At 39.6% G+C, this 26,056-nt stretch overlaps 3 protein-coding genes and 1 non-coding gene across 5 annotated transcripts; 2 read left to right on the top strand and 2 right to left on the bottom strand.

The window, feature by feature from the left end:
• Nucleotides 1–439: 439 nt before the first annotated feature.
• On the top strand, nt 440–14,906 carry vash2 (vasohibin 2). 2 transcript variants are annotated; one of them, XM_088402678.1, is made up of 9 exons: nt 440–584; nt 1,485–1,885; nt 4,948–5,036; nt 5,145–5,201; nt 6,605–6,679; nt 8,338–8,575; nt 9,444–9,587; nt 12,054–12,178; nt 13,363–14,906. In XM_088402678.1, the coding sequence occupies exons 2-9, from the start codon at nt 1,580–1,582 to the stop codon at nt 13,430–13,432; spliced, it is 1,104 nt and encodes a 367-aa protein (XP_088258804.1). In that variant the 5' UTR covers nt 440–584; nt 1,485–1,579; the 3' UTR covers nt 13,433–14,906. The 2 variants fall into 2 exon arrangements, with proteins under 2 accessions (XP_088258804.1, XP_088258805.1); XM_088402679.1 differs by lacking the exon at nt 440–584 and adding an exon at nt 903–1,075.
• On the bottom strand, nt 7,323–7,395 carry trnat-ugu (transfer RNA threonine (anticodon UGU)). Its single transcript has one exon. It is a non-coding gene; the product is annotated as a tRNA-Thr (tRNA).
• A 755-nt stretch (nt 14,907–15,661) lies between the features above and the next one.
• On the top strand, nt 15,662–23,070 carry crnkl1 (crooked neck pre-mRNA splicing factor 1). Its single transcript, XM_088403690.1, has 14 exons — nt 15,662–15,814; nt 15,923–16,075; nt 16,152–16,243; nt 17,665–17,823; nt 17,903–18,069; nt 18,186–18,364; nt 19,297–19,467; nt 20,204–20,395; nt 20,474–20,533; nt 20,598–20,678; nt 20,804–21,043; nt 21,175–21,276; nt 21,337–21,585; nt 22,630–23,070. The coding sequence occupies exons 1-14, from the start codon at nt 15,767–15,769 to the stop codon at nt 22,966–22,968; spliced, it is 2,232 nt and encodes a 743-aa protein (XP_088259816.1). The 5' UTR covers nt 15,662–15,766; the 3' UTR covers nt 22,969–23,070.
• On the bottom strand, nt 23,008–25,511 carry naa20 (N-alpha-acetyltransferase 20, NatB catalytic subunit). Its single transcript, XM_088403691.1, has 6 exons — nt 25,394–25,511; nt 24,911–24,935; nt 24,638–24,728; nt 24,394–24,529; nt 24,154–24,299; nt 23,008–24,082 (listed from the first exon to the last, which is right to left on the bottom strand). The coding sequence occupies exons 1-6, from the start codon at nt 25,444–25,446 to the stop codon at nt 23,997–23,999; spliced, it is 537 nt and encodes a 178-aa protein (XP_088259817.1). The 5' UTR covers nt 25,447–25,511; the 3' UTR covers nt 23,008–23,996.
• Between the last annotated feature and the right edge of the window lie 545 nt (nt 25,512–26,056).

Genomic DNA, 26,056 nt, shown 5'->3' with positions numbered 1-26,056 from the left:
CAGTCACCGCTCCAACATAAATGCATCTTCATCCAACTTTTGCTGCTAAAATTGGTGCATTTGCGTTGCGTGTATGCAATTTCCATCCTTCCTTTGATTATTGTAGTTATTTAAATATAAATATGTTGAATGTATGAACTGTTAAACAAAAACGTCAAAATGTCTTTGTGATTGAATTACTTGTTAAAATAAATTGCTCTCGGTTTTATGTAAATTTGTTGATGTGTGTTGTAATCAAAGTTTTTTTTTTTTTTTTTTAAGTGCCTAAGTGCAACAGTATCCTTTTCATTGCAGATAAACGAACACTTGTTAACGCCTCACACCTCCAAACTGACCAATCACAGAGCAGACTCGGATAACGATGCCCCATAGTCCCGCCCTTTATTGTTGGCTCAACCAATGGGGAGCTAGCCAGGCGCACAGATACTAGCTACTCGGCAACAGTGAGGAGAGGGTTGCATCTTTCCTCTTCTCGCCGGCGGTGGCCAGGGGCCACTTGGAACAACACGATGCCCAATATGCGAACGAAATAACCGAGAGTGAGACGCCGCCTGTCCGCTGAAGGCGAGAAAGGCTCACAAGAGGTAATTTTCTCCGTTTGACAGGCAAGGAGCACCGCAGTAAGACAAGATAAGTGAAGAGGAGCGAGTGTGTCAAAGCCACGATTTCCTGGCTGCAAATTTCAAAGTTCAAGTTTTAACTCGCTAGCTTTCAGTCTTTTGGAATGATTGCTTCCTGTGGGAATTGAGTATACAATATTTTATATGATTTAATATTTTGGTTTGCAGTTTTGTACACGTTGGTTATCGATTTTGTGTATTTGTCGATAACGTGAACTTTACCCTGAAGCCGCGTTTATAGAATTTCCGGTTAGAGAGCTGATGTAAATGTGTGTTTGACAGTAGTGGGAAGGAAAGGGATGAAGTTGCAAAGGCTTGCAGGCACCAAAACAACACTAAAACTAAACAAGAGTGCACCCGAATGCCATTTCTTTAAATGCGCATATTTCTTTTACATTACTTGTAAATCATTCTTTCTTTTTAACGCCTTTTACGTGACGCCGACGGGCGATGTGGTGAGTTTGAATTGACGATGTTTCAACGGATGTTCTTTTATAAACGATAACACTCAATCATTTTAAAGTCATTCTATAAAAACGCCGCGCGTTCAACGGATCTTTGCCGTCTGCAAGATTTCTTAAAAAGAAAGAAAACAGCAACTTTGTATTAGAGTGGAGAGACCAGACGTCGCTTGGGGGACTTTTGACGTCATTTTCACGGTTATTGTGTTGCATTAACTTGTCTTGCGCCATCTCTATTTTTAGATAATAGGTCTTTTCCCAGTCAGTGTCCAAGTAGTTGGACAAGTTTACTACGTTGTCTAGTCTTTTGGCTGCTGTTGCAATAGAAGTTTTAATCCAGTATTGTGAGACGTGAAAATGTGTTGTTTTTTGTTTGAGAGGTGTTGATGTTGACTTTTGCCAGGATTCTCAGCATGCTCTCAACCACGCCAAGCGCTATCAGGATGATGCTCCTGCAGTGAGACTTGGTCCATCATCCTCCTCTTCCTTGCCCTCCCAATGACCGGCCCCGAGCCCCCGAGCCAGGCGCCAGCCCGCCCGGCCAAGCTGAACAGGCACGGCCGCTCCAAGAGCACCAGCGCCCACTGCCTGCTACGACGGGCCGCCCAGGAGGAGTCGAGCGAAGGTAGCAGCCCCAACCGCGAGGAGGAGGAGAAGGACGGAGGGCTGCTCCTCTACGTCAACCGCGCCGGGTTCCCCATCCAGGATGCCACCTGGGAGAGGATGTGGGCCCACGTAGCCGCGGTGCACCCCAGGGGCCAGGAAATGGTGGATGCCATACGCAACGCCACATACCTGCCCAAGGTGAGGCCGACTAGCAAATCTCAGTCGTGTGGGAATCCAAATGATGCATTCTCATTTTTTATCATGGTGGTTTTCACTTGGGATGGACCTGACCCGATTATTGGTGCCGATATTCTGTTTTTTGAAAAATACCAGCATTTTTAACTCTTTCAATGCCGGCTCTATTTTCAGAACCACCTTTGTCCTTTAATTTATGAATTTATTTATTCTATCTAGTTAAAAGAAATTCAATTAATAAATAGTATTTAAAAAAAATCAAAACAATTTTAATAAGCACCTGGGATTGAATGTCTCAACTCTGTAAAGTTGTATAAATATGTCTTTGGGATTAAATGAGTTAAAAAAAAAAGATCTCATGGCTGATAAGAGATCAATTAAAAACTATTCTATTATAATCTATTTACAAGACACACGTTATTTTCATTTTAATTTAACTTAATACATGCTGATGCTTGGAGCTCCCTGGATGTTTTTTTTCTTATTTCATAACAAATATATCTTATGACTGAATTTTGTAATATGATATGATTGTTAGTTTGCTCTGTAGCATGTCAGAAAATCAGCAAAAATGTTGTTCATTGTTTTCCAAAGTCAAACCAGATGCTTGCCAATATTTTATCTGGATTCCGCACGAATTTAACCAGTTTCCTTTCACTGAGGCCTAAAAGAATCTGAGAACATTTCAAAAATGTCTGAGCATTTGCACAATTTTAGGTCTCAAAATGATTAGTTGACGATCAAAAATAGTAATTGAATAGTGGTTAATCAATAATTCCACTTGTAAACATAAAGACATTCCTTCAAGGTTAAGTGTTGGCATTTTCTTGTTTACAGTAAATCAATATCGGCTCCAAATATCAGTTATCGGCCTCTGTGACCACTGCTGTATTTTCCGCACTATAAGGCACACCACATTATAAGGCGCACCTTCAATGAATGGCCTATTTTAAAACTTTTAATATACAGGGCACACCGCATTATAAGGCGCATAGAATAGAAGCTACAGTAGTGGCTTGCGTTGCATTATTCGTCCACTAGGTGGAGCTGCGCTAAAGGCAATGTCAACAAAACAATCACATAAGTCAATCAAACTTTCTTTTACAAAAATGTGCAGTTTTTGCGCCTTGTTCCCATATCATTTGCTTCAAAATTTCATACATGGTGTTATAAAAATTGTAATTGTAAAAAAATACGTTTATAACTGAAATGCAGAGGTACAAATTGAAGACTTTACATGAAGTTTTTGGGGTTTTTTTCCATTCAAAATTCATAGCTGGCTGTTTAGGCCCTGTATAAGGTGCAGCGTTATAAGGCGCACTGTCAGAAAATAGAAGGCTTTCGGGTGCACTTAAGAGTGGGGAAAAATATGGTAGTAATCAGCAAAGGCCTTGGAAAAAAAACATTTATGTGTATCTGTAGTTTTTAGTCACCCCGTATGCTTGAAACACATTTAACTCAGTCCCTGCGTGGCCTGAATCACACAAAGGAAATAATCCCTCAGATACAATCTGGCCAGCGGATAATCTCCAGACGCCAACTGGACTTTCAATTGGCGTGGCACACACCGGTCGTTTTATTAGGGACGCCCGTGCCCCTGTTTTATCTCGTCAGGGAGGTCTCGGTCACGCTTCCTGTTTGCCGTGCCGACTGAGGACGGGGAGGCGGGATTGAAGAGGAAAGAGTGTGGACAAAACAGGAAGGGAGACAATTTAATTGCGGGGGGGGGCTAACGCAGCTGGCCCGCCAGGAAGTGGCGTTGAGTCACGCTAAACACTCGCAGCCTCGTTTACTCAAGGAAGCTGATCTGTACGACACGCATATAATCTCAATTGAACACGCGTCATGAGGATTTAGCAAACCTGAGACGAGTTTGCCGCAAGTCCGCCACTAAGATCTTGGCTCCTGTGTACAGTTCTCAAAACTGCTTGTATCTCAGAATTCTGAATTTTGACTTTCAACTCACTTTATTCTCACAATTCTGACTTTAAAGTGAGCGTTGACTTTAACGGTAAAATTCTGACTTCAAAGTCAAAATCACAATTCAGAGAAAAAGTCATAAGTCTTAACTTTTAAGTTTAAATTACGACTTTGACGTCTGAATTGTGAGAATAAAATCATAATCCTCATTTTAAGTTGAACTTCTGCCTTTTTTTTTTCCTCAAAATTCCGAAATATTGCATGCTTTTATTTTGTTAGGTTTCATACAGAAGTGCTTTATCATTTGTGACACAATTTTACAGCAGATGAAACAAATAAAACTAGTAAAAATTCTCAATTCAAAATTCAGTCAGGATTCTTATCTCAGACTTAATATTTTCAGAATCTCACTTTTAAATTCAGATGAATGGAAAACAAAGTCATAATTCTCACTTATAAAGTGGCCAGTCCAACTACAAAGAATTGTGTGTATAAAATCCAAATTCTAACGTCAGAACTGTGCCAACTTTTTTTTATCAATGGGCCTTATCCTCTGTAAATTTTGTTACAAATTTAATTTAAAGCTTATGCTGTGTATCTCAGACTTCCGATTTTAAGTTGTCACTTTTGAATTCACATTTATTGAGAACAAAGTCAGAATTTTCACTCATACGTTTGAAATATTGTGATAATAAAACCCAAATTCTAACGGCAAAATTGTGGCACAATTTTTAATGTGACAAAAGCAGTCTTTTCAAATTGAGAGCAAATTAATTGGAGCATAAATAAAATGCTCACTAAAATATGGTCTGGTGTCTCCTTTCCAAAATATCGTATGCTTTTATTTTGTTTGGTTTTATTCTACAGAACTTTGTCATTGGTGACAGAATCTTACACCAGATAAGGCAGAAGAAATCTGATTATTGAGATGCTGGATCAAATACGCCTCGAGAGAGCAATAATCTACTTCCAAAGGAGAACGTACTAAGCACAAAAAAAAAAAAAAAAAACTCGAACAAAACCACAGATCCATGGCCAAAGTGCCCAATATGGTCGATCGTGATTGACTGGTCGATCACGTTCGCTGATTGTCAAAAAAAAAATATTAATGAAAAGCTAACTAACTCGTCTCTCTTCTTTGGCAGCATCACGCGCCCCCGCTGCCCAACTTCAAGCCAGCAATGTCGGTGCCAGACTGGCTCGTGGTGGTCCAGAATTTCATGAAGGCTCTGCAGTATCCTTTTACTTTTATTTTTTTGTGGGCGGAGCGACAGATGATTTGATCAGTTTTAGCTCCCTATTTTATTTTTTTTGAACTCCATTTCTTAACCGCTTCCACCAGATACAACCACACGGGCACGCAGTTCTTTGAGATCAAGAAGAACCGGCCTCTCTGTGGGTCTGTGCCATTTCACATCATCCGGGGGCGGAAGGGTTGGGAGGGGGCGTGGCTCAGTGCCAGATGTCACATGGCACAAGGTTAGAAAGGGCAAAATTCGATTTCCTGCCTTCTGTGATGCCTTCAACGTGCATCAGGAACTTCAAGGCCCAATCTTTGATGCAAATGAGATCAATAATTAATTCATTACTAAATAAAATAAAAGTAATCAATTTTAGTCCATTTCAACACGTTAAAAAAATTGTTTTTTTTTTTTAATTAAGGAAAGAATTACGTCTAAAGCTGGTGTTGTCAAACATTCGGCTCGCGGACCGATTTTGGCCCACGAATTGGTTTAATCCGGCCCGTTAGATGAATTTGTAAAGTATAAACATGAGCTGAATTTTTTTCAATCAATGAACAACCTGAAATCCTTTGATTAATAGTAATGTTAATGTTTTGTGATTAATCAAGATGTTGCGCTTGTATCATTTTGGACGGTATTCAAAAATAATAAATCTCAAGGTGCTGTTTTAGTTCCATAATCATATCACCATTGTTTTATAGATCCGATTTTCCTCGATAAGAGGTAAAAAAAATTATGATAGCAAATGAGTCCATTTCCAAGTAAAAGGATAAAGTTAGCTTTTAAAGGCTTATTCCATTTAGCCATTTTCAACTGTAAAATGGTAATATTTTGTTGGAAATTATTTTTTTTAATCTTTAATTGACAATTAATAGTTTTAAAAACACATTTGTCCGCTTATTCTCCACTGAAAAGGACGTCACAGTCAAGCCCCAGGTAATGACCAATCACGGCTCGCCTGTCTGTCATGTGACATATAACTAAGCCATTATTGGTCGTTACCTGAGCCTTGATTGTGATGTCATTTTCAGTTGACAGCAAGTGGCAAATTTGATTTGAAAAGTGTTTAATTGTGCCTGTAAAACAATTTGACCATCAATTAAATTTTTGATCAAATATGTTTTTACTGCTTAAAATTGTTTGATAAACAGAGAATTATTTTAAATGTGAGAAAACTGCAAGGTGGTTTATTAGTTTGAAAATACAACATATGATATGGCGGGCCAGACCTGGCAGTTTGACACCAGCTGTTTTTAGACCCTCCTTAAGCCATATACAGGCAAAAAAATGTCTAGACACTTAAAAAAAAAACGTAAAAACACGTCATTGGGATTTAATGAGTTAAATGCTAAAAAAAAAGGTATTGTACTTACGTATGCTCAACTAAATAACCCATGGAATTATGGGTGAAAAATGCTATGTTTAAGTAGGATGGAACAAATGAAAAAAAAACTTTCTTCCATTTTGGCACCTCCAGATTTCAGAATGTTTCCAATATTATTTTTCATGTATTATTTTCAACAAAGCGGCAGATTGTTTGATGTTTTTTCCCGATCAGGTTAATGGAGACGGCGCGGGAGATGGTGCGAGAGTCTCTCCCGATCAAATGTCTGGAAGCCGTCATCTTGGGAATGTATCCTTTTTGGCGCAAACACCTCCTGCCCCCCCAAGTGACCCCCACCCCCGGGTCGCCTCACACCAGCTTACACACGAATGGCGGTCACATAGTTTGCGTGCATGTGAAAATGGAACCGACAGCCCGCTGCCGCCATCCTTGCCTGTTCTCCCAAGCTTGTTGCCAGGCAACAAGAGCTCACTTCAAAGTTCATCACTTTAAACCCCCCCCCCCCCCCCTTTTTTTTTTGTTTAACTGGCACACACATGCACAGATTGCTTCATTGTTTTATATTTCAAAAGGTTGAATTGTTGGAATCACCTCTCATTAGCGGGAGATTCAACAGAGAACAATGCTTTGGAGTGAATCATTTCTTGGTTTTTTTGGTGGATTTATTCATTCATTTATTCATTCATTCCTTTGTTCATTTGTACGTCGTGGTGTGTGTTTACTATTTTTCCAGGTTAAAGGCAATAATAGATTTTTGCAATGCTGGTCGGGTTGTGGATGACAGTATGAACAGTACAAAAGAAGAGCTTTATTTACTGTGCCCTCTTGAATCGTGTGTTTGAGGGGGAAAAAACACTTCGTTTTCTATCCAATACGCATTCAGACTTACTTATTTTGACGTGAAACGTTCAAACAAAAAGCGAAAAGTCTCAGGCCCCAGCGAGAATTGAACTCGCGACCCCTGGTTTACAAGACCAGTGCTCTAACCACTGAGCTATGAGGCCTCGTATACTTCTCGGCTTAGATATATTGTTATAAGCACGTTTGCGTATGAAACGCCCCTCTTGTTTCTATTTGTTTCCTATTAACCCTGAAACGCCATGCTTTCCTTCACGAAACATGTAATAGAGTGTCGTTTTTCCATTGCGTGACTGTCATGTGACTAGTCAGCAAGCCTCCCGGGAACTGCTTTCATGAACGAGCCATTCATTGGCAACGACACGGATCTTAGCCGTTTTCACTTCTGCCTTACTATATTTAGAAGTTTTGTCTAAAAGCAAAAAGTCCTTCGACAGTACAAATGATCATTTATTGAGCTGTGAGTGTTTTGTCGCGCTAACACACTGTAGGTGACGTCACACCAAGACGGCCGCCGGGATCCCGCGATGATTGCAAATCACGCGAGAATTGAACAATGCTCTCGAATCGTGACAGCTATTGAAGATAGATTAAGGGAGGCCAAAGTTTTTAGTTTTTTAAAATTACTTAAACCTATTAAACACAGTAAAAATAAATAATGAAAGTAAATTTACATAATATAGACTTTAAATGTATAAACTTTATACATTTATAGTAATCATTCAATTAGTTTTGAACCTTTATTACATTTAATAGTAAAACTACTTTTACTTTTAGTACTTAAAGCAATTAATTACTTAAGTACATAAGGGGTAACTACCAAAGTAATAAATTACCTGAGGAATTAATTCATTAAACTAATCAGTCATTTCATACATTAATTACTTTTGGCACCAGAGCTAGCATTAGAGCTAGCTAGTGAGAAAAATGTCTCTAGCTAGAGAGAGGGAATGACTTAAACTAGCCGGGTAAAATCAGGGTCATTCGCTGTAGATGTGGACATAGACAATAAATATCATAATAATTTCTTTTCATATCCACTGATGCAATTTGAATTTCCAAGTTAGTTCCTTACATGAGACGCACAGCTACCTGACCAACGGCCTGACGTCGCTGGAGCGCTTCCCCATCAGTTTCAAGACGCAGTTCTCGGGCCACTGCTTCCACCACGTGGTTCTGGGCGTCTACTGCAACGGACGCTACGGCTCGCTGGGCATGAGCCGACGCCCGGACCTCATGGACAAGCCGCTGAGCCACCGCACGCTCGGTGAGCTGGTCGCCGACTTCGAGACCTCCTACAAGCGATACCAACACAGCCTCAAGAAGGTACCAGCATCTGTCACACCAGTGTCGATTAAATGAATAGAGAGAAATAATCGTCAGATTAACTCATTCAATCCTCATTTTTTAAGAGTCCAGACAGTCAATCCCAGGTATTTATATATGTATATTTTTTTTACTAAAGTAATTGATTACTTTTGTACTTATATTTCCATAGTAGTATTACAGTCCTTATATATTATTGATTGCTTTAATGCTTATCGTATGAAAGTATTCAATAATCTATAAACATTCAAAGAAAACTCTAGGGAGCTGAAATTTCATCCAGTTGGTGACATCTCAAAGTTCAACACTGCTAAAATACTGCAACAGTGATGTGGAAGAAAATGACCATAAAAATGTAAAAAATACTGCAAGAATTGACCATCAAAGTCCAAAAGTATTACTTTAGTACTTAACTCATTCACTGCCAGCTCATTCAAAATGGATCTTTGACGTATATAGCCGTCATTGGCAGTAAATGATGAAATGTTCTTCCATGAAATGATTGTCATCTATTCACTGCAAGTAAAGCATTTTTATTCTTCAATATTAGACAGTGATATAGAACAATTAATTCATTCGCTGCCAGCCCAGTATAAAATGGATCTTTGACATCTACAGTTGTCATTGACCGTCAATGAGTTAATTACCTACTAAAACATCTCAATTAATTGATCACTTTAATGCATGAAGTAATTGATTACTTTACAGCCATTCTTCCATACTCCTTTAGCCAAAAAAAATGGAATAAGTACCTGGGATTGAACGTGTGAACGCTGAAAACGTAAAAATATGTCTTTGGAATTGAATGAGTTAACGGATGATTGAAATACCGTAACCATGACCTTTTTGCGCAACATTTGTTGTTCAGGTGAAGATCGGCCTATACGTGCCTCACGACCCGCACGTGTGCCAAGTCATCGAGTGGAAGTACCTGGTGCTCAATGCCGCCAAGATGGCCGCCCCGGAGATGAAGCGCGAGCTGGAGAAACACGGGCGAGACATGAGGATGAAGGTACGGGCGTGTGTGTATTGAGAAATGACTGACCTACTTAACTGCTGACATGCAGCCAGTTTCATGTGGCGTTATTTGACACCATCACACACACACACACACACACACACACACACACACTTAGTGAGCATTTGCACAAGCACAACACTGTCAGCTGTGCGAGGCTTTGCTGTGATCTCCACTCAATCCCCAACAATGGTGCTTTTTTTAAAAATATACTTCAGGCCTCGTGTGTGCTCTTTACAAGAGCAACATTTTTGAGCGCAGTTTAAATAAAACAAAAAAACAATGATCAATCAGATCAGAAGCTGGACCAATCTATCCAATAGGGCTGTCACTATCAAATATTTTTTACAAGATTTAGATTATTCTATGGCAATACCATTAATTGATCAAATAATTGATTTTATTTTCAATAAAAGAAGTGAGCAGACTAAACCAACATCCGAGTCCGTCCTTGTTCGCGCACACAAATATTACTAAAATGGAAAAGATCATGGAAAGGTTAGGATGTCTCCATCTGATTCAAATATGAATGCACCAGTTAGAGAACACAGGTTATTTGACTCCTTTGTTAATTGCGGTCTTTTTGCATAAACATACAATCATAAACTTGGTGAAACCCGTATGCTGCGCAACTTCGGCTATTTATGTTAAAATGAGCTGTGTCGAAAAGGAGCGCATTCACTCCACAGCCGAGGCGTTCACTGACCAACTAAAATGGGGGAAATCTGAAACACGCTTAAGGCGGAACAAATATATAACATACAGCTATGAACACAAAAAAATATAAAGAGTTTACAGAAGATAAGATTAATCGACGTTGTCGTCAAAGTGTTGGTGCGTCTTATACATGATAACATTGAAAATAACAGAATTTGACCCCAAAATTAAGGGTGCGTCTTATACACAGGTGTGCCTTATGTTTATTAATTTATTAATAATTACCACTGAAATCTGGGGATTTTAACAATTTAAATTCAAACAAATTCTCTGGGACATTACTCGATTATTAAAATAGTTGTCAATTATTTGATACTCGATTCATTGCTACTAATCGATACAATTTGAGAATTTAGCTGTACTAACCAATCTATATAAACGATTTGTTAGCACATTCAATGCCAGTGACGTATTTTCCCTTTTTTTTTCCAAAAGTTTGGACATTAAATCCCAGATACTTAAGTACATTATTTATTTTTTTTTTTTTTTTATAGGAGTCCAGGAATTCAATTCCAGGTACTTAAGTATCGATTTAATACTTGTGCATCATGTCCTTAAAATACTTAATACTTAAATATCTGGGATTTAATGTCCAAGTGAATATACTGTATAGTTGACGCCCATTTTTCGGAGGAATGAGAGCCATTCCCAGCCCACAAAGAGACAAAATTTTGCAAATAATTGACGCCCATTCAAAGACAATGGGAAAAATTAAGCCCCAAAAAGACTGTCATAAATGTTCAATCCTGGGAAAATATATGCATAAAAACTAAAAGTATTTAAAAATATTAAGAACCAAAAATATTTTAAACATTTATGAATGCTGAGAAATTATAATTATTACCTGGGATGTCCCGATCACGTGAAAATGGAAATCGGAACTGATAGCATCAAGCTATTCTATTCTATTCTATTCTATTCTATTCTATTCTATTGTATAAGAAAAAAAGATAGATTTATGTATTCCATACATAACATAGCGGAGACGTTTAAATGTTTAAAGTTACTTGGTTTAAACTGTTTCACTGTTTTGTTTTCAGATTGAAAAAAAAACAAATGAAAAACATTAAAAAAGACATTTTGGACGCACACGGGATGACCCACTTCTATCGGAAGCCACAACAGCTGTGTGCAGCTGTTCACGCCGCGCCAGGAAAAGCTGTCGTGCGTCCATGCTGAGTCAGCACTTTTTTTTGCTGCTGATTCTTGAAGGCCACACACACAAGGGTGTTTTTCTATCGTAGTGGGGACATGCCATCGACAATGCATTTTCTAGTCCCCTAACCTGAACCATCATAACAGATTGCCTTACCCAGGTGTCCCCAACATTTTTATCAGCACAGACCAGTCAATGCTGGAGATTTGAGTGAGTGAAATTTGCGACTCAAGTGACCACAGAAAATCCAAGAGAATCCAGAAAGGTTTCCAAATAAAATAGGTTTCAGACTAGGATAAAAAAAAAAATAGAAATGTTTCATAATTTCGAGTGTGGCCCACGGACCGGTCGTGTTGACCCTCAAAAACAGGTCTTGGCTTCCACCAAAATGGTTCCCACAAGTACAAGATGTCCCCACAAAGCCTGCCATTGGTTTCTCTCCATGTAACAAAAGCAAAAGGCACACACACACGCAAATACACACACACACACTGTTTTGTTGTGTTTGTGTATTCGTATTCATGCTAATTGTGAGTTCCACCACAACACTTTTCCGACTAATCATCCTGTTGCTTTGTGAATTTCAGATCCTGAAATCGTCCAGCGCTCAGTCTCCCATCAAGGAGCGAAGCCGCGGCAAGTCTCTGTCGCCGCGCCGCCACCGGCAGGGCGGCAGCCCGCAGCGACGGCTGGGGAGACGCAGAGACAAGTCGTAAGTGGGCCAACGGGAACAAGAGGGATGCACATTGTTGCGTGTGTGAGTTTGCGTGTAAATGTGTGCGTCAGCTGTGCGGTGGAGACGAAACACGAGCCGACTTGGATGACAGCTGCGAGTTAGTGCGATGTGGCACCGCCGCGACCTTTGCCACCTTCGCATCACTTCTTGTTTTTTCCTACTTGGCAGAGCTTATATTCCATATTTGATCTTTTTATGGGGATCTCTTGTCCTTGTGAGGCCATTTTGGTCCAGACCTCTTCTAGGGTTCTTGTAGGAACTATGTCAATTTCAAATCCACACTAAGAGAGTAAGACAAATGTGAGTTTGTGTGTGCATGTGCGTGTGTGTATATGCGTGCGTGTATATGCGTGCGTGTATTTGTGTGTGGGGGTTCTTGTTTTTGCACACAGTGATTCTTACATTCTGGGGTTTACATTCTTGTGAGGACATCTTGACCTTGTAAGGCCATTGTTGTTCCAGACCACTTTTTGGAGGTTCAAGACTTAGTTTTAGATTTAAGGTTTGAAGTGTATTTGGGTTGTTCTTAGGGTAAAGGTTAGGCTTATGCAATCACTTGTGATAGTCAAGGTTAGGGGTTACGAAATACGTGATGCCAATGGCTGGTCCCCGCTAAGATAGTAAGCCAAATGTGTGTGAGTGTGTATATCTGCGTTTATTTGTGTGTGGGGGTTCTTGTTTTTACACATAGTGAGTCTTACATTCTGGGTTTTACATTCTTGTGAGGACATCTTGACCTCGTAGGGCCATTGTTGTTCCAGACCTCTTTTTTGAGGTTCAACACTTAGTTTTAGACTTAAGGTTTGAAGTGAAGGTATGGGTTGTTGTTAGGGTAAAGATTAGGCTTATGCAATCGCTTGTGTTGGTCAAGGTAGGGGTTACGAACTGCATTATGCCAATGGCAGGTCCCCACTAAGATAATAAGCCAAATGTGTGTTTGTGTGTGTGAGTGTGTATGTGTGGTCATGTGACCTTAGCTCTTGATAAGTCGCACTTATCATAAGTGTACTGGTTTAGACTTAATTGTACAATATAAGTTGATCCTCAACATTTCAAGAAAATTAAAAAAAATAATGAGTGATTTATGCCAAAATGTTCTTGCTGAAAATGTCTTTTTTTATTTTTATTTTTTCAAAAACGTTTTGTTTTGTCTTCGCCAGACCAGCCTGCGTGGAGGTGAAATCTCCCGAACTGAGCACACTGACGGATGGCTACCAAATCCGAATCTGATTTCCGGGTCCTTCTGAACTTTCCGGCTGTCTTCCCTATGTCAACCGTAGCCAATCACCTTCGTCTCCGCCCACTTTTCCAAGCAGTTTTATGCAAAGACGATCATCAATCGCACAGCATCCGACGAGGACGTCGGATTTCAAGAGCCACAAAGAAAAAAAAAATGCAGTTTTGAGAGAAAAAAATGGAAATACCATACGTGGTGCTGCTGACTTCTGCTTGTTATGCAGGGTCCTTTTTTCGCATCGATGACATATAGTACCAATCAAAAGTTTAGAAACACCTTCAAATTCATTGAGTTTTCAAGAAATTCAAATAATTAACACTTCTTTTAAAGAATGAAGCAAGTAGTATTAATTAACAAAGTAGAAAACGATTTTGGATTTGAAGTCCATTTCAAAAATTTTGACTGGTACTGTATATTAGGATGTGCATCTCAAGACAATGACTTCTGGAAAACTTAATTCATTTCTGCTATGAGTTGAAGTTTTTAAATTGTGCTTCTAAAATAAATGTGGATATTCAATACCACTTTTACTGACTACAGATACCATTTATACATTTGATATACAAAATTGAAGTCACCATAATGCAAAGAGCTTTCTGATGTAGATAACTTTTTTTTGCCTTAAGTAATGGTGGCTGGTATCGGCAGCCTCTAGCAGTACCCGATACCTAAAAAAAATGCTGATATTAGGCTGAAACTACAAATAAAGTTTTCTATGATATTGTCATTTTTTGAGATGCATTTCGATGATGTAGCAAACTCAACATACAAATGAATGAGGTCAAACCAAAAACAATTTGGTCAGATGGAATCAAACGAAATGGAAAATTATTTTTGTTCAGGCCAATTCGTTAATATTTTCAAGTCACTTTCAAGTGAGCTGGAAAAAATGTTTGACGTTGCACATTTTGCTGTATGGCATTTGACATCATGTGGACTTTGAAACTTTCATGTTTTTTTTTCTTGAATGTTTTAATCCCGACGTTGACATTTTTGGCACGGATCTTTGCACAAGTGTCCGCGATTTCTGAGACTAGCACAAATGCGACGAAGAGTTCAGCTTGATCCTGAAATTTCAACATCCTGAACTTTCAGTACTGTATTGTCAACATTTTCACTGGTTGAATGTTTCTTTTAATAGTATTTGACATTCGAGTGTGATATTTTTGTTTTCCGATGAAGGCCTTTTTATTTCGTTCTCATATCTACAAAAAAAAACAATCGATCAAATGGTGGCCTGTTAGCAAAAACAATGTTTTGTATTTACAGTTTATGCATTTGAAAAATGTTTTAGTGTTTTTAAAGGTAAACCAAAAAAAAGTCTGAGTTGTGTGACCCCCCCCCCCCAAGCACGTTTGCTTTTGTAACCAGAGCGACACCCCCCAGATCATCTGTCGTGATGTCATCCAACTGTTACCATGACAACGCATGTCTTCTCAGCTCAATAAAATGGCTTTGTATTTCTTTGGTGGATTACACATGTCACTTTACTCGGTACATCGCAATTGGTGTACAGTACTTTAGTAAAAGTACACAAGAAGAGTAAGAATGTTTACAAATTCTACAAAGTTTGATTTGAAATTATTATTCAGCTATTCAAAGAAAAAAATGGTGTTTGTCGTTTCAGCAAGGTATTTCAATGAGGCAAGCAAAATATGACAAATCCCCAAGGCGTTTTTGAAGGAGGAAGAGCAAGGATGTCGCACTTTGATCACGTGACCGTGGCCCGAAAGCTGATAATCTTCTTTACCGTCGTGTGTGCGTGTGCGGCAGATTTGTAGAAATAATCCTTCATATTTCATCCTTGCAATAGTTAAGAGATCAGGAAGCATACGATTTTGTATGTGTGCATACAGCTTGAAATTCTCGTTTGTTCTCTTGAACAAGTAAGAATAACGCAAATACGTTGTTTTAATTTTATTTTATTATTAAAACAAAATTAGGGTACAGCACGAGACAAATAAAATTTAATTTTGTACTGTATGTCCTCAATAGTATTTTTAATTTTGACCACAAGATGGCATCCGCTTACCGCTTGAAGATGAGACCGTCGTATGAAGTCAGGGAAATACATTGAAATTAAAATGTTGAGAGAAAAAACACATTTAAAAAAACCTTACAATGCGACAGTAACTCCAAAAATTCAATTTTATTAGTTTTATAAATTTGAAAAATATTGACATAATGTAACCGGATGTCGCAATGCATGCTGGATCTGTCATGGTGGCTCGCTTGTGCTCCACTACGAAACATTTCGGCGCCTATTTGACTTATTGACTTTTCTAGCGGGGTAATTTCAGTGATTTCATAAACTTTTGTTTGGCAAGATGGCTTCGACGGCAGCTGGCAAACAGCGAATACCGAAGGTGGCGAAGGTAAAAGAAACGCGAACGAGACTATAGCTGCTGCTTGAGCTAATGCTAACAAGCAATTCTTCGTAGCAAAAGTCCACGAGATGGCCGTATAACATGTTTGTGTTTCAGGTGAAGAATAAAGCTCCGGCGGAGGTGCAGATCACCGCCGAGCAGCTCCTCAGAGAAGCGAAAGAACGAGAACTGGAACTTCTGCCTCCGCCACCAAAACAAAAGATCACCGACAAGGAAGAACTCAACGACTACAAGCTGAGGAAGAGAAAGGTTTGCAGCCATACGGGACGCATTTCTACAAAATCTCCTTTTTTGTTTCTTTGTAAAAATCTTGTTTACTTTGCAGGCGTTTGAAGACAACATCCGAAAAAACCGCACTGTCATCAGTAACTGGATAAAGTACGCACAATGGGAGGAAAGTCTAACGGAGATCCAGAGGTAGTTCATACAAAGTATATTTTTACCTCTTTACGTTGATGATTGTGGTTCACTGGATAGGGCTGGCGAAGCCTTTTCTGCATGCGAAACCTGGTTAAAAGAGCAAAATTTGTAATGTCTTGCACACTTAAAAGGGGAAGTCAACCCCCAATTTTTTGTTCCATGCAACCCCGTCTTCTACACACTCTATTGTTCTTGATATTGTGCTTGTGGGATAAGAATTATGCAGAAAAATCCACTCGTTTTTATATTGCCAGGTTGATGAGCATTTTGAAACTTGCTGTCGACTGAAAATGACATCACAGTTGTAATGACAGGTAACGACTAATCACATCTGAGCTTGTGAAAGGCACATGAGCAAACTCAGAAATGATCGAGCTGTGATTGGCTGTTCCCCTTGCGACTGGAATGTCATTTTCAGTCAAATCAATCAATCAAATTTTATTTGTATAGCCCTAAATCACCAAAGTCTCAAAGTGCTTCACAGATGAAAACAGTCAACATCAAGTGGCAAAATGGCTGCCTACTGAGAAGGAAAATAAGTGGATTTTGCTATTTGGTTTGTTTTCCACAACAAAACACAACAAAAATTAGAATGTTTTGTTAAATTATGTTTAGGCATTTAGAACATTATAGGATGAAAATTATTGGGTTGACCTCCCTGTTAATACATTTAACCATTTTTGATCAGTATGGTTATTTACTTGTTTGTTTATTTACTTGTTGTTTTTATTTACTTTGTATTTGGTTATTTACTTGTTGTTTTTTGTCATGTTATGAGATAAATATTGATTTTTCTTTTTTTTTTATTTAATACAATTGGATAGAAATAGACTGTTGTGTTTTTATAGAAGCAATACCGATTAAAAGTTGTCAGGGAGGTCAACAATCTTCATTTGGAGTCAATATTTTTAAGTAAAACGGCAATATTGGTGCAAAACAAAATCCAATTCTTTATTGAAATGTTTTCAGGCATGCGCTTTCAACAATATGTTTTTTTTAAATAACTTTTAAAACAAAATGTAAATGTAAGTGAAAACCTCATGTACATAGATCTTGATCATTTTCAACTGTAAAAAATGTGTCCAACATTCCAAAATTAAAGCATTGTTCAAATGTTACTTATCTTTGTTTTAGCTTCAAACAAACAAATGTGCAGAGTGTCCCAAGGGTCAGCAGAATCTCTTATAAAGTTAACTGAAAATGTACATACATATTCCCTGATGTTAACTCAGCGTTAACTTATTTATTATTGGCTGTCTCATTTCTTTTTTTTTTAAGGCCAATGCCGATATCAGCGTTGATAATTGGTGTCTCCCTAAGTTTGTCTGCTGTTATTTTGCATTTTGTCAAATTTCCTTTGCTTCAAAATGCGTAACCCACACTGTCATTGACTCCGTCCATCCCGTGCGCAACTTTAGGGCCCGCTCCATTTACGAGCGCGCGCTGGACGTGGACCACCGCAACGCGACCCTTTGGCTGAAGTACGCCGAGATGGAGATGAAGAATCGGCAGGTGAACCACGCTCGCAACATCTGGGACCGAGCCATCACCATCCTGCCTCGCGTCAACCAATTCTGGTAAACGCCCACCCAGTAGCGCCGTGCGCACGGGTCGCGCCACCTGGGACGTTTTGACACCAATTTTGATGGATGTTAGGTACAAGTACACGTACATGGAGGAGATGCTGGGCAACGTAGCAGGCTGCAGGCAAGCCTTTGAGCGCTGGATGGAGTGGGAGCCCGAGGAGCAGGCCTGGCACTCCTACATCAACTTTGAGCTGCGCTACAAGGAGGTGGACAAAGCTCGCAGCATCTACGAGCGATATATCCTTCCCGTGCTGCCGTCCTTTTTTTTTTGTTTGTTTTGTTTTTTGTTTTTGTTTTGCCGGGGGGAAAAAATACACCAAAAAAAGCATCCAGCGTCCTTAACCGGTACATACTCGTCATGGTCCACCCGGAAGTGAAGAACTGGATCAAGTACGCACGCTTCGAGGAGAAGCACGGCTACATCGCTCACAGCAGGAAGGTGTACGAGCGCGCTGTGGAATTCTTCGGCGAGGAGCACGTGGACGAGCACCTGTTTGTTGCCTTCGCCAAGTTTGAGGAGACGCAAAAGGAGGTGGGTCCACCCTTGTGGTTCCTTTGCCCTATATTGATTTATTTATTATTGGTGGAATCTTTTGGGGAAGTTCTCCTTTATTTACATATTCACTGTTCTGTGGTAAGGTGTAAGCAAAAATATTAGACATCGACGGATGTGTTTTTTCTGCATCGTCAAAGGGGCCAATAAATGACTTTAATTTTCATTATAAGGGAAATACTGGTTTTAAGTAAAAAAAAACAACACGAATTTTAGCTTTGATGAAATGGCTTGGGATAGATTTATTGATATATTACTTTTCAAATTTACATAATGTTGATTTGTTTTTGATTTACTTCCTAAAATAAATTCTAGACACCCATCTCTGTTGTAAAATTGTAAATAAAAGTTACATGAAAACTTCATGTAGTTCCTTATAGTTTTCGTCAGTACCCCAGGTTCTCCAAAATTTCAAAATAATAGCCCTGTTAAAATTTCACTTATCTTTATTTTCAACCAAAGCAAAAGATGCAGAGTGTCCTTGGGCTTAGCCGAATCTCATTTAAGATGAACTGAAATGTTAAATAAGTTTCTCACTGAATTCACATAAGTTCTAAAGAGATCTTTTATGGACCATCAGATTTTGAAAAAAGGCCAATGCCGATGTCATAGATAATCAGCCCAGCTATTAAATTGTTTGTCCTTAAAAACTATTCAATCAACTATCTTAAAGAGTTGAATTTAGACTAGAGCTTAAAACTAGAACTTTGCCACCCACCAGTTGATTCTGGAGACAATTACCAGCACGTTGCTGGAGAAGCAAATTACTTTGGGGTCACTTTCCCCATGAATATCAAAATTCTGTGCATTATTGCTGTTCTCCAACTGCCTATTGATGCCACAAAATAACAATTATTTAAAAATTAGTCTGGATCGACACCAAGTGATCTCGATGTTTGTCTTTTGGTCAGTTTGAGCGCGTGCGCGTCATCTACAAGTACGCTTTGGACCGAATCCCCAAGCAGCAGGCCCAGGAGCTCTTCAAAAACTACACCATGTTTGAGAAGAAATTCGGAGACCGGCGGGGGATCGAGGACGTGATTGTCAGCAAAAGGAGGTTCCAGTACGAGGAGGAAGTCAAGGTAGGTGAGCGCCAGGTGGACTTCCTAGCATATTTCTAACAACAAGAATTCCATAGGCTATCCAATAATATTAATGTTGTGATGTTACAAAACCTCTTGTGTTCACAAATGGTGAAGCAACACATTTAAACAGATAATACAACAACCCCCACTGGAATATATTATTTATCCTCTTCAATTTTCTGAGGAGATGGGCGTTGTTCCTAATCTTTAGCTCATTTCCTACTTCCAATCACTAAAAATTGATTTTTAAGGAACTGTCCAGGTCAGGGGTTCTCAGACATTTTCCAAAGATATGTTTCCTGTGAAATATTTTTTTCAGAGATGTACCCTCTAACTAAAAAAAAAACAACAACAAAAAAGTCAGAGTGCTATGCCATGTGGTTTTATTGTTTGTTTGTTTTTTACAATTTGGAACTACATTTGAAATAGTATCTCTCGTGTGTATTATATTCAGGATCTCCAGAAGATAGATTGTGTAGCATTGTCTGTTTTATTTCCCGAATTTTCTGCTGCAAAATTGTCGCTAAAATATTTTTGAACAATAAGTTATTCCAATTCATTTGCTCTCATTGTGACAAGAAAAATATATTGTTCCTGGCACGTCATTGAATTCGATTTTTTTGACACACGCAGAAACCTTGTTAAAATCTCTTTGTACCTCCATTTGAGAACCATCAGTCTAGGCGCACTTTCTATACGAAAACGCGTCCAAACGTTGTCCTCTCTCGCCAAGGCCAACCCGCACAACTACGACGCCTGGTTCGATTACCTGCGACTAGTGGAGAGCGACGCCGATCCGGACACGGTGCGGGAGGTGTACGAGCGCGCCATCGCCAACGTACCCCCCATCCAAGAAAAGCGCCACTGGAGGCGCTACATCTACCTGTGGATCAACTACGCCCTCTATGAAGAACTGGAGGTCATGGTGAGTTTCCAGAACCGAAAGGAATCGGTCGGGCTTGAATTGTCATGATCGAGACACTCCGTTTGTCTTTGTGGACAGGATGTGGACAGGACAAGGCAGGTGTATCAGGCCTGTTTGGATCTGATCCCTCACAAAAAGGTAATCAGCTAAAAGCCAATAAATGCATCTTCGGCTGACAGACATCTTGTGTTTTGTGTCCCAGTTCACCTTTGCAAAGATCTGGCTGCTCTACAGCCAATTTGAGATCCGACAGAAGAACCTGCAGGGTGCCAGAAAGGTCATGGTACGACTCGCATTTTTTTCTGTCTTCGCGTCACAGGCAAAATTTCTTTCCCAATGGAATTCGGTCCATAGAAGATTCTGGAAAAGATTTTGCAAACACAACATCCTAACCTTTGACCCCTCCAGGGCACGGCCATCGGCAAATGTCCCAAGAACAAACTGCTGAAGGGCTACATCGAGCTGGAGCTTCAGCTGCGCGAGTTCGACCGCTGCCGGAAGCTCTATGAGAAATACCTGGAGTTCTCGCCGGAGAACTGTACCACCTGGATCAAGTTCGCCGAGCTGGAGACCATCCTGGGCGACGTGGAACGGGCGCGAGCCATCTTTGAGCTCGCCATCGGACAACCGCGGCTGGACATGCCCGAGGTACCGTCCATCCCACACTCAAAATTCAATACTGTGTTTGGAAACAGAACACAACTATATCAAACGTTTTAGCAAGCATTATCGATTATAAAAAAAAAAAAAAATCCCAATTCTGTCATGGCGTCCTACAGGTTTTGTGGAAGTCCTACATCGACTTTGAGATCGAGCAGGAGGAGTTTGGGAACACGAGGAACCTTTACAAAAGACTGCTGCAGCGCACGCAGCACGTCAAGGTAAACGCCGTCGACGCGCGGGCCGCGCCGAGCGTCTGCTGAACGACTCGGCCCACTCAGGTTTGGATCAGCTACGCCAAGTTCGAGTTGTCGCTGGAAGGCCCCGAGCGGCTGCACAGGTGCCGGCAGATCTTCGAGGAGGCCAACAAGAGCCTGAGGAGCTGCGAGGAGAAGGAGGAGCGCCTCATGCTGCTGGAGGCCTGGAAGGACTTCGAGGTCGACTTCGGCTCCGACGTGGACCAGGAGCGCGTCGGGAAGCTGCTGCCCGAGAAGGTCAAGAAGAGGAGGAAGCTCACGGCCGAAGACGGGGTACGACATTTTATGCTCTTTGTGGTGGCGCGCGCGGGCAGGTTGGGGAAAAAATATTGCATTTTTTTAATTAATGGGATTTTTTTTGTTTTGTTTTGTTTTTCAAAAAAGGTATTGAAGAATACTTTTAAAAGAAAACAGATTTTGAAAAATAGATTTGGAGTAACGTTTTGTTTTTGTTTTTTGTCATGAAACTAAGATTAAGTAATCTGGGTTTTATTATTTATTCATTTGAACCATTAAGTTTATTGATGAGTTTTGTAGAATAGAGGATTTGTATTGATTTTTTTTAAATTGGGAAAAGTCTAAAACTTTATTTACAATTTCTATTTGAAAGATCTTTAGATATACACAATTTTTATTGGAAATATATACATATACAGGCAGTATATACAGTGTATGTGTGTGGGTATAAATTTTTCTTTTTTTTATGAAAATATGTATTAAAAAATGTATATATATTTTTTTAAACTCAATTTTATCCATTAATTGGGAATTATATTTGAGATGTTTTTACATATATGTTTTGGAGGGCGATGTAAAAAAAAAAAAAACTTTTTTTTCCCCTGAATATATTTGCTTTAATTATTTGAAAATGGACATTTTTTTAATTTAACAGATTTTTGTACATACCATTGTATGTATTTTAAGATAGATTTTACAATCATTTTTTTTTTTAAAACATGGTTTTTGGAAGGTAAAGACTTATTTATTTTAAACAGATGTTTCTAAGTACTGTTGTGTATATTTCTTAATTTTTTTTGCATAAAAAGTCTTTTAAATAATGTTTTTAAACTAATTTTTACACATTTTTATATGTACCCTGTATTTATAGTTTTAAGACTTTTTAACATTTCCTGCAGTTATTTTTTAAATAATTAAAAAAAGAAAAATGTCTATTCGTTGATGGTTTTTCCATTAGTTTTTAGAGGGATTTTTTTATTTTTTAATCTAAAAATAAATAATAAGAGAAAAAGTCAATTGAGGGAAATGCCATTTTTGGATTTTGTCCTGACCGTAACATTTTGTGTTTTGCGGCGGCAGTCGGACGCGGGCTGGGAGGAATACTACGACTACATTTTCCCCGAGGATGCGGCAAACCAGCCCAACCTCAAGCTGCTGGCCATGGCCAAGATGTGGAAGAAGAAGCAGCAAGCGGCCACCGACGACGACGACGGGGACCGCGACCTTCGGGAAAAGCCTGCGAGGAACGAGAAGAACGCCGCGGCTGCCTCAGAGAACTGTGAGGAAAGCAAAGTCACTCAAGCGGAGGACGCCGACGACGACCGAGACGACAGCAACAGCAGCAGCAGCAGCAGCGAGGATGATGAAAAGGACCATGGTGACAAAAAGAAGAACAGAAGCGACGAGGATCGAGATTAGATTTTTGTGCCCTACCGCCTTGATGGTGACTCCAACACAGTTTTTTTTTTACAACAATAGTTTATTCATAATGTACAGCAATTAAAGACCATTTGAACTTTTTCATTTTACTTTTTTTTGTTTCTGTGGCTCTCTGGCAAACAGAAAGCCATTTGAGGATTTCTTCCATATCCTTGCGTAACAGTATGCACCGCGTCATTAGTAAGACATACTTGCTCAAAATGGATTACAATTAATCCATTAACTCATCAGTTATCAGACTTTGATAATCGATGATTCGTTTAAAGGCTAAAATTGTCTAAATTCTCAGAATTTCAGCCACTACAGTAAATATTCTCAACTTTGTCTTTCTGATTATCGCTTCACCCAACCCCCTCCAAAAAAAATTGTGATGGACCCAACCAGGAACTGAATCACATGATCGGTTTTGTCTTTTTTTTTTTTTATGCAACTGTATTGCAAACATCCTATAAATGTTATTCGGACTACAACCAACATTTTTCACTTTTAATGCCAGACGTTTCTATTAAAATGTGCCTGTCAAAAAAAGATAAGTTGACGTCTTTTAACGTCGATTGCGCTCCTTGGTAGCGTTACCACTGACGTCATTTCACATCAATGGCGCTCAATGTAACCTATTGATTAACTTGTTTTGTCTTTCAATCAGATTTTTTTTCAGTCCCTTTATTCAGGCCAAGTCATACTTTCAAATTGACAGTGCAGAAAATTTCACAAACAAAATGATCGATCCAAACATTAGTTTGGTCCATAATCATCATAAATTGGCAAAAATGATGATCATTGTTTTGCAAACTTAAAAAGAAGCTCACATGACCTATTGCTCTCCTATTTGATATAACATAAAGTATCAGTCTGCTTTCATGTCCAACGACAGTTTGAGATGCTGAAATTCTGAGGTTTTGGACAATTTTGAATTCAAACGATGCCTCTACTCGGCAGTCAAGGATATGGCATCAACGCTCAAACGACTTGCAATTCCGGAATCCGCCAGTGAGCCACAAGTGTTGTTATTCAATGTCCTCAGGCCTGACGGGATGCGGCAGCGGGATGATGGACTTCTTTTCGGTGTCTCGGGACAACGCTTTCCTCATGTCTGCACAGGGAGACGCACAAATGTCACGGGACCGCCAACTTCACCGTGATAATGATTGATCATCTTCTGACCGTAAGCGTCCTCGTCCGGCTCGCCGTTGCTGGCCGAGTAGTACTCGATGACGGTCCTGTAGACGCTGTAGCCCAGGCGCTTATACATGCTGACCGCCACTTGATTGGACACGCGCACGAACAAGTCCACGAAGAAGCCGTCCTTCCTGCGGGATGACATCCACAACGAATAAAAGGTAGACGCGATTTATCTGCTTGGAATTTGTCCGCGTGCTGAGAAATCACAGTTGAATTCCATACCTTTCCGAGATTTCCTCGAGCATGTCCATCAGCTTGGCGGCCAATCCCAAGCGTCGGAATTCCGGCGCCACAGACAACGCCGTGACGTGGCCGTGCCACTCCTCGCGGGCCACCGAGCCCTCTGCCTTCCCCATGACTGTGTACGTGCACGCATGACAGCAACAACAACAAAAATGTCAGTTTTTGACGCGTTCTCTCATCACTACAGAGATTTTTAGAGGACTTTTTAGATGACCCAACTTACTGTATCCCATGAGTTCCCCTCCAGGAGCCTCAGCAACGATGAAGTACTCGGGCCAGTGGGCCAAGTATTGCAGGTAGAATGGGATCCCGTACTGATGTAAAAACTCAGAGAAAACACCAGTTCATAATAGAGTGCACTTTTCATGACGTCACTCGATGTTCATTTTTAAGAATGTCTTAAAATACAACAGTAGATGCTTAAGCCCTCATGGCGCAAGCTGCTCCATGCAAGATGGCTTTGCCAAAAAGTAGAGAGAACCACTTGGCAGGATACAGTTTCTGTCAAAGGGTCCAAGTTGCTGTGGAACGAAAGGTACAATTTAGTGTCATTTATGATCAACATTATTATCCGTGGCTATTTTTCACATTATCAGTTACGTCTTAATATGCATAAATGCAATTCGTTTAGTTGCGTCAAAAACGTACAAAATAAGTAAATGCAGTATCCATGCACTACCTAGCCTTGGTGGCTAGTTGTTATTTATTTAGGCAGTAAATAAAATTGTTTGCGGATGATAATTGACCACCTTGTCAAAATAATATTCACTATTGACTGTAACGACAAGTTTGTCGTATGGAGAACATAAAATCAGCACTTTAGCCAAAGGAGTCTGGTGCGGTAGAACATCATACAAACAAGAATTAGCTTGCTAACGTTTTTACGCATCAAACGGATTAAGGTCGTACATGATAGCACCATGCGGAAAACAACATTCAACATTTGATCGGCTTTCGAAAATAGAAAGATCGTGATTACATATTGTTGAATTTAAACAAATCGTCGCAGTTGAACGGTCGTAACGTCGTCATGTTGGCGTCCTTCGATGGCAGGCGAATCTATGCAGCGCCTCCTCTCGGTCGGAGGGTGGTAGTGTAAACATGCTATTTCGTCAGTGTGAAAAATAAAAGCAACAGTAAAAAACATTTACATTGCGCTTTTTTCTTCTTCTTTTTTTTTGAATTATAGATAGATGAATCACAAAATTGTCCCACAAAGGCAGTACTGGGTAAGTTGCTAGGAAAATGTAGTGCGCTAAAGTAAATGTTTTTCTGCATGAAATGAAGCTAACAAGATAAAATGTTCAAAGGTACGTTTAACTTTCTTTTTTTGTGTGTGTTACTTGGGATACCATGACAAGAACAGTATGTTTCCCTTTTCAAATTAGGAGCAAATTATTCATAACATGAAGTTAAATTGTGTGAGCGTGACACCTTTGCCAAAGTTGAAATGCTTTTATTTTGTGAGGTTCTATGTGGATGCACATTATCTTGTGACCAAATTTTCATCTGAAGAGCCAGAAAAAAAACAGATGATGTTTCATTTTCTATCTTCTGTTTGCTCGATCGGATTATGCAATAAAATTAAATCAGAGACATCTTTGGAAGCTCATTGTCATTGAAAGTTATATTTTTATCCAAT

Source organism: Hippichthys cyanospilos, chromosome 20 (assembly GCF_059441005.1).
Source record: "Hippichthys cyanospilos isolate Australia breed blue-spotted pipefish chromosome 20, RoL_Hcya_1.0, whole genome shotgun sequence".
Classification (NCBI taxonomy): Eukaryota; Metazoa; Chordata; class Actinopteri; order Syngnathiformes; family Syngnathidae; genus Hippichthys; species Hippichthys cyanospilos.
Note: the sequence above shows the minus strand (reverse complement) of the source record. Positions and strands in the feature narration are given on the sequence as shown.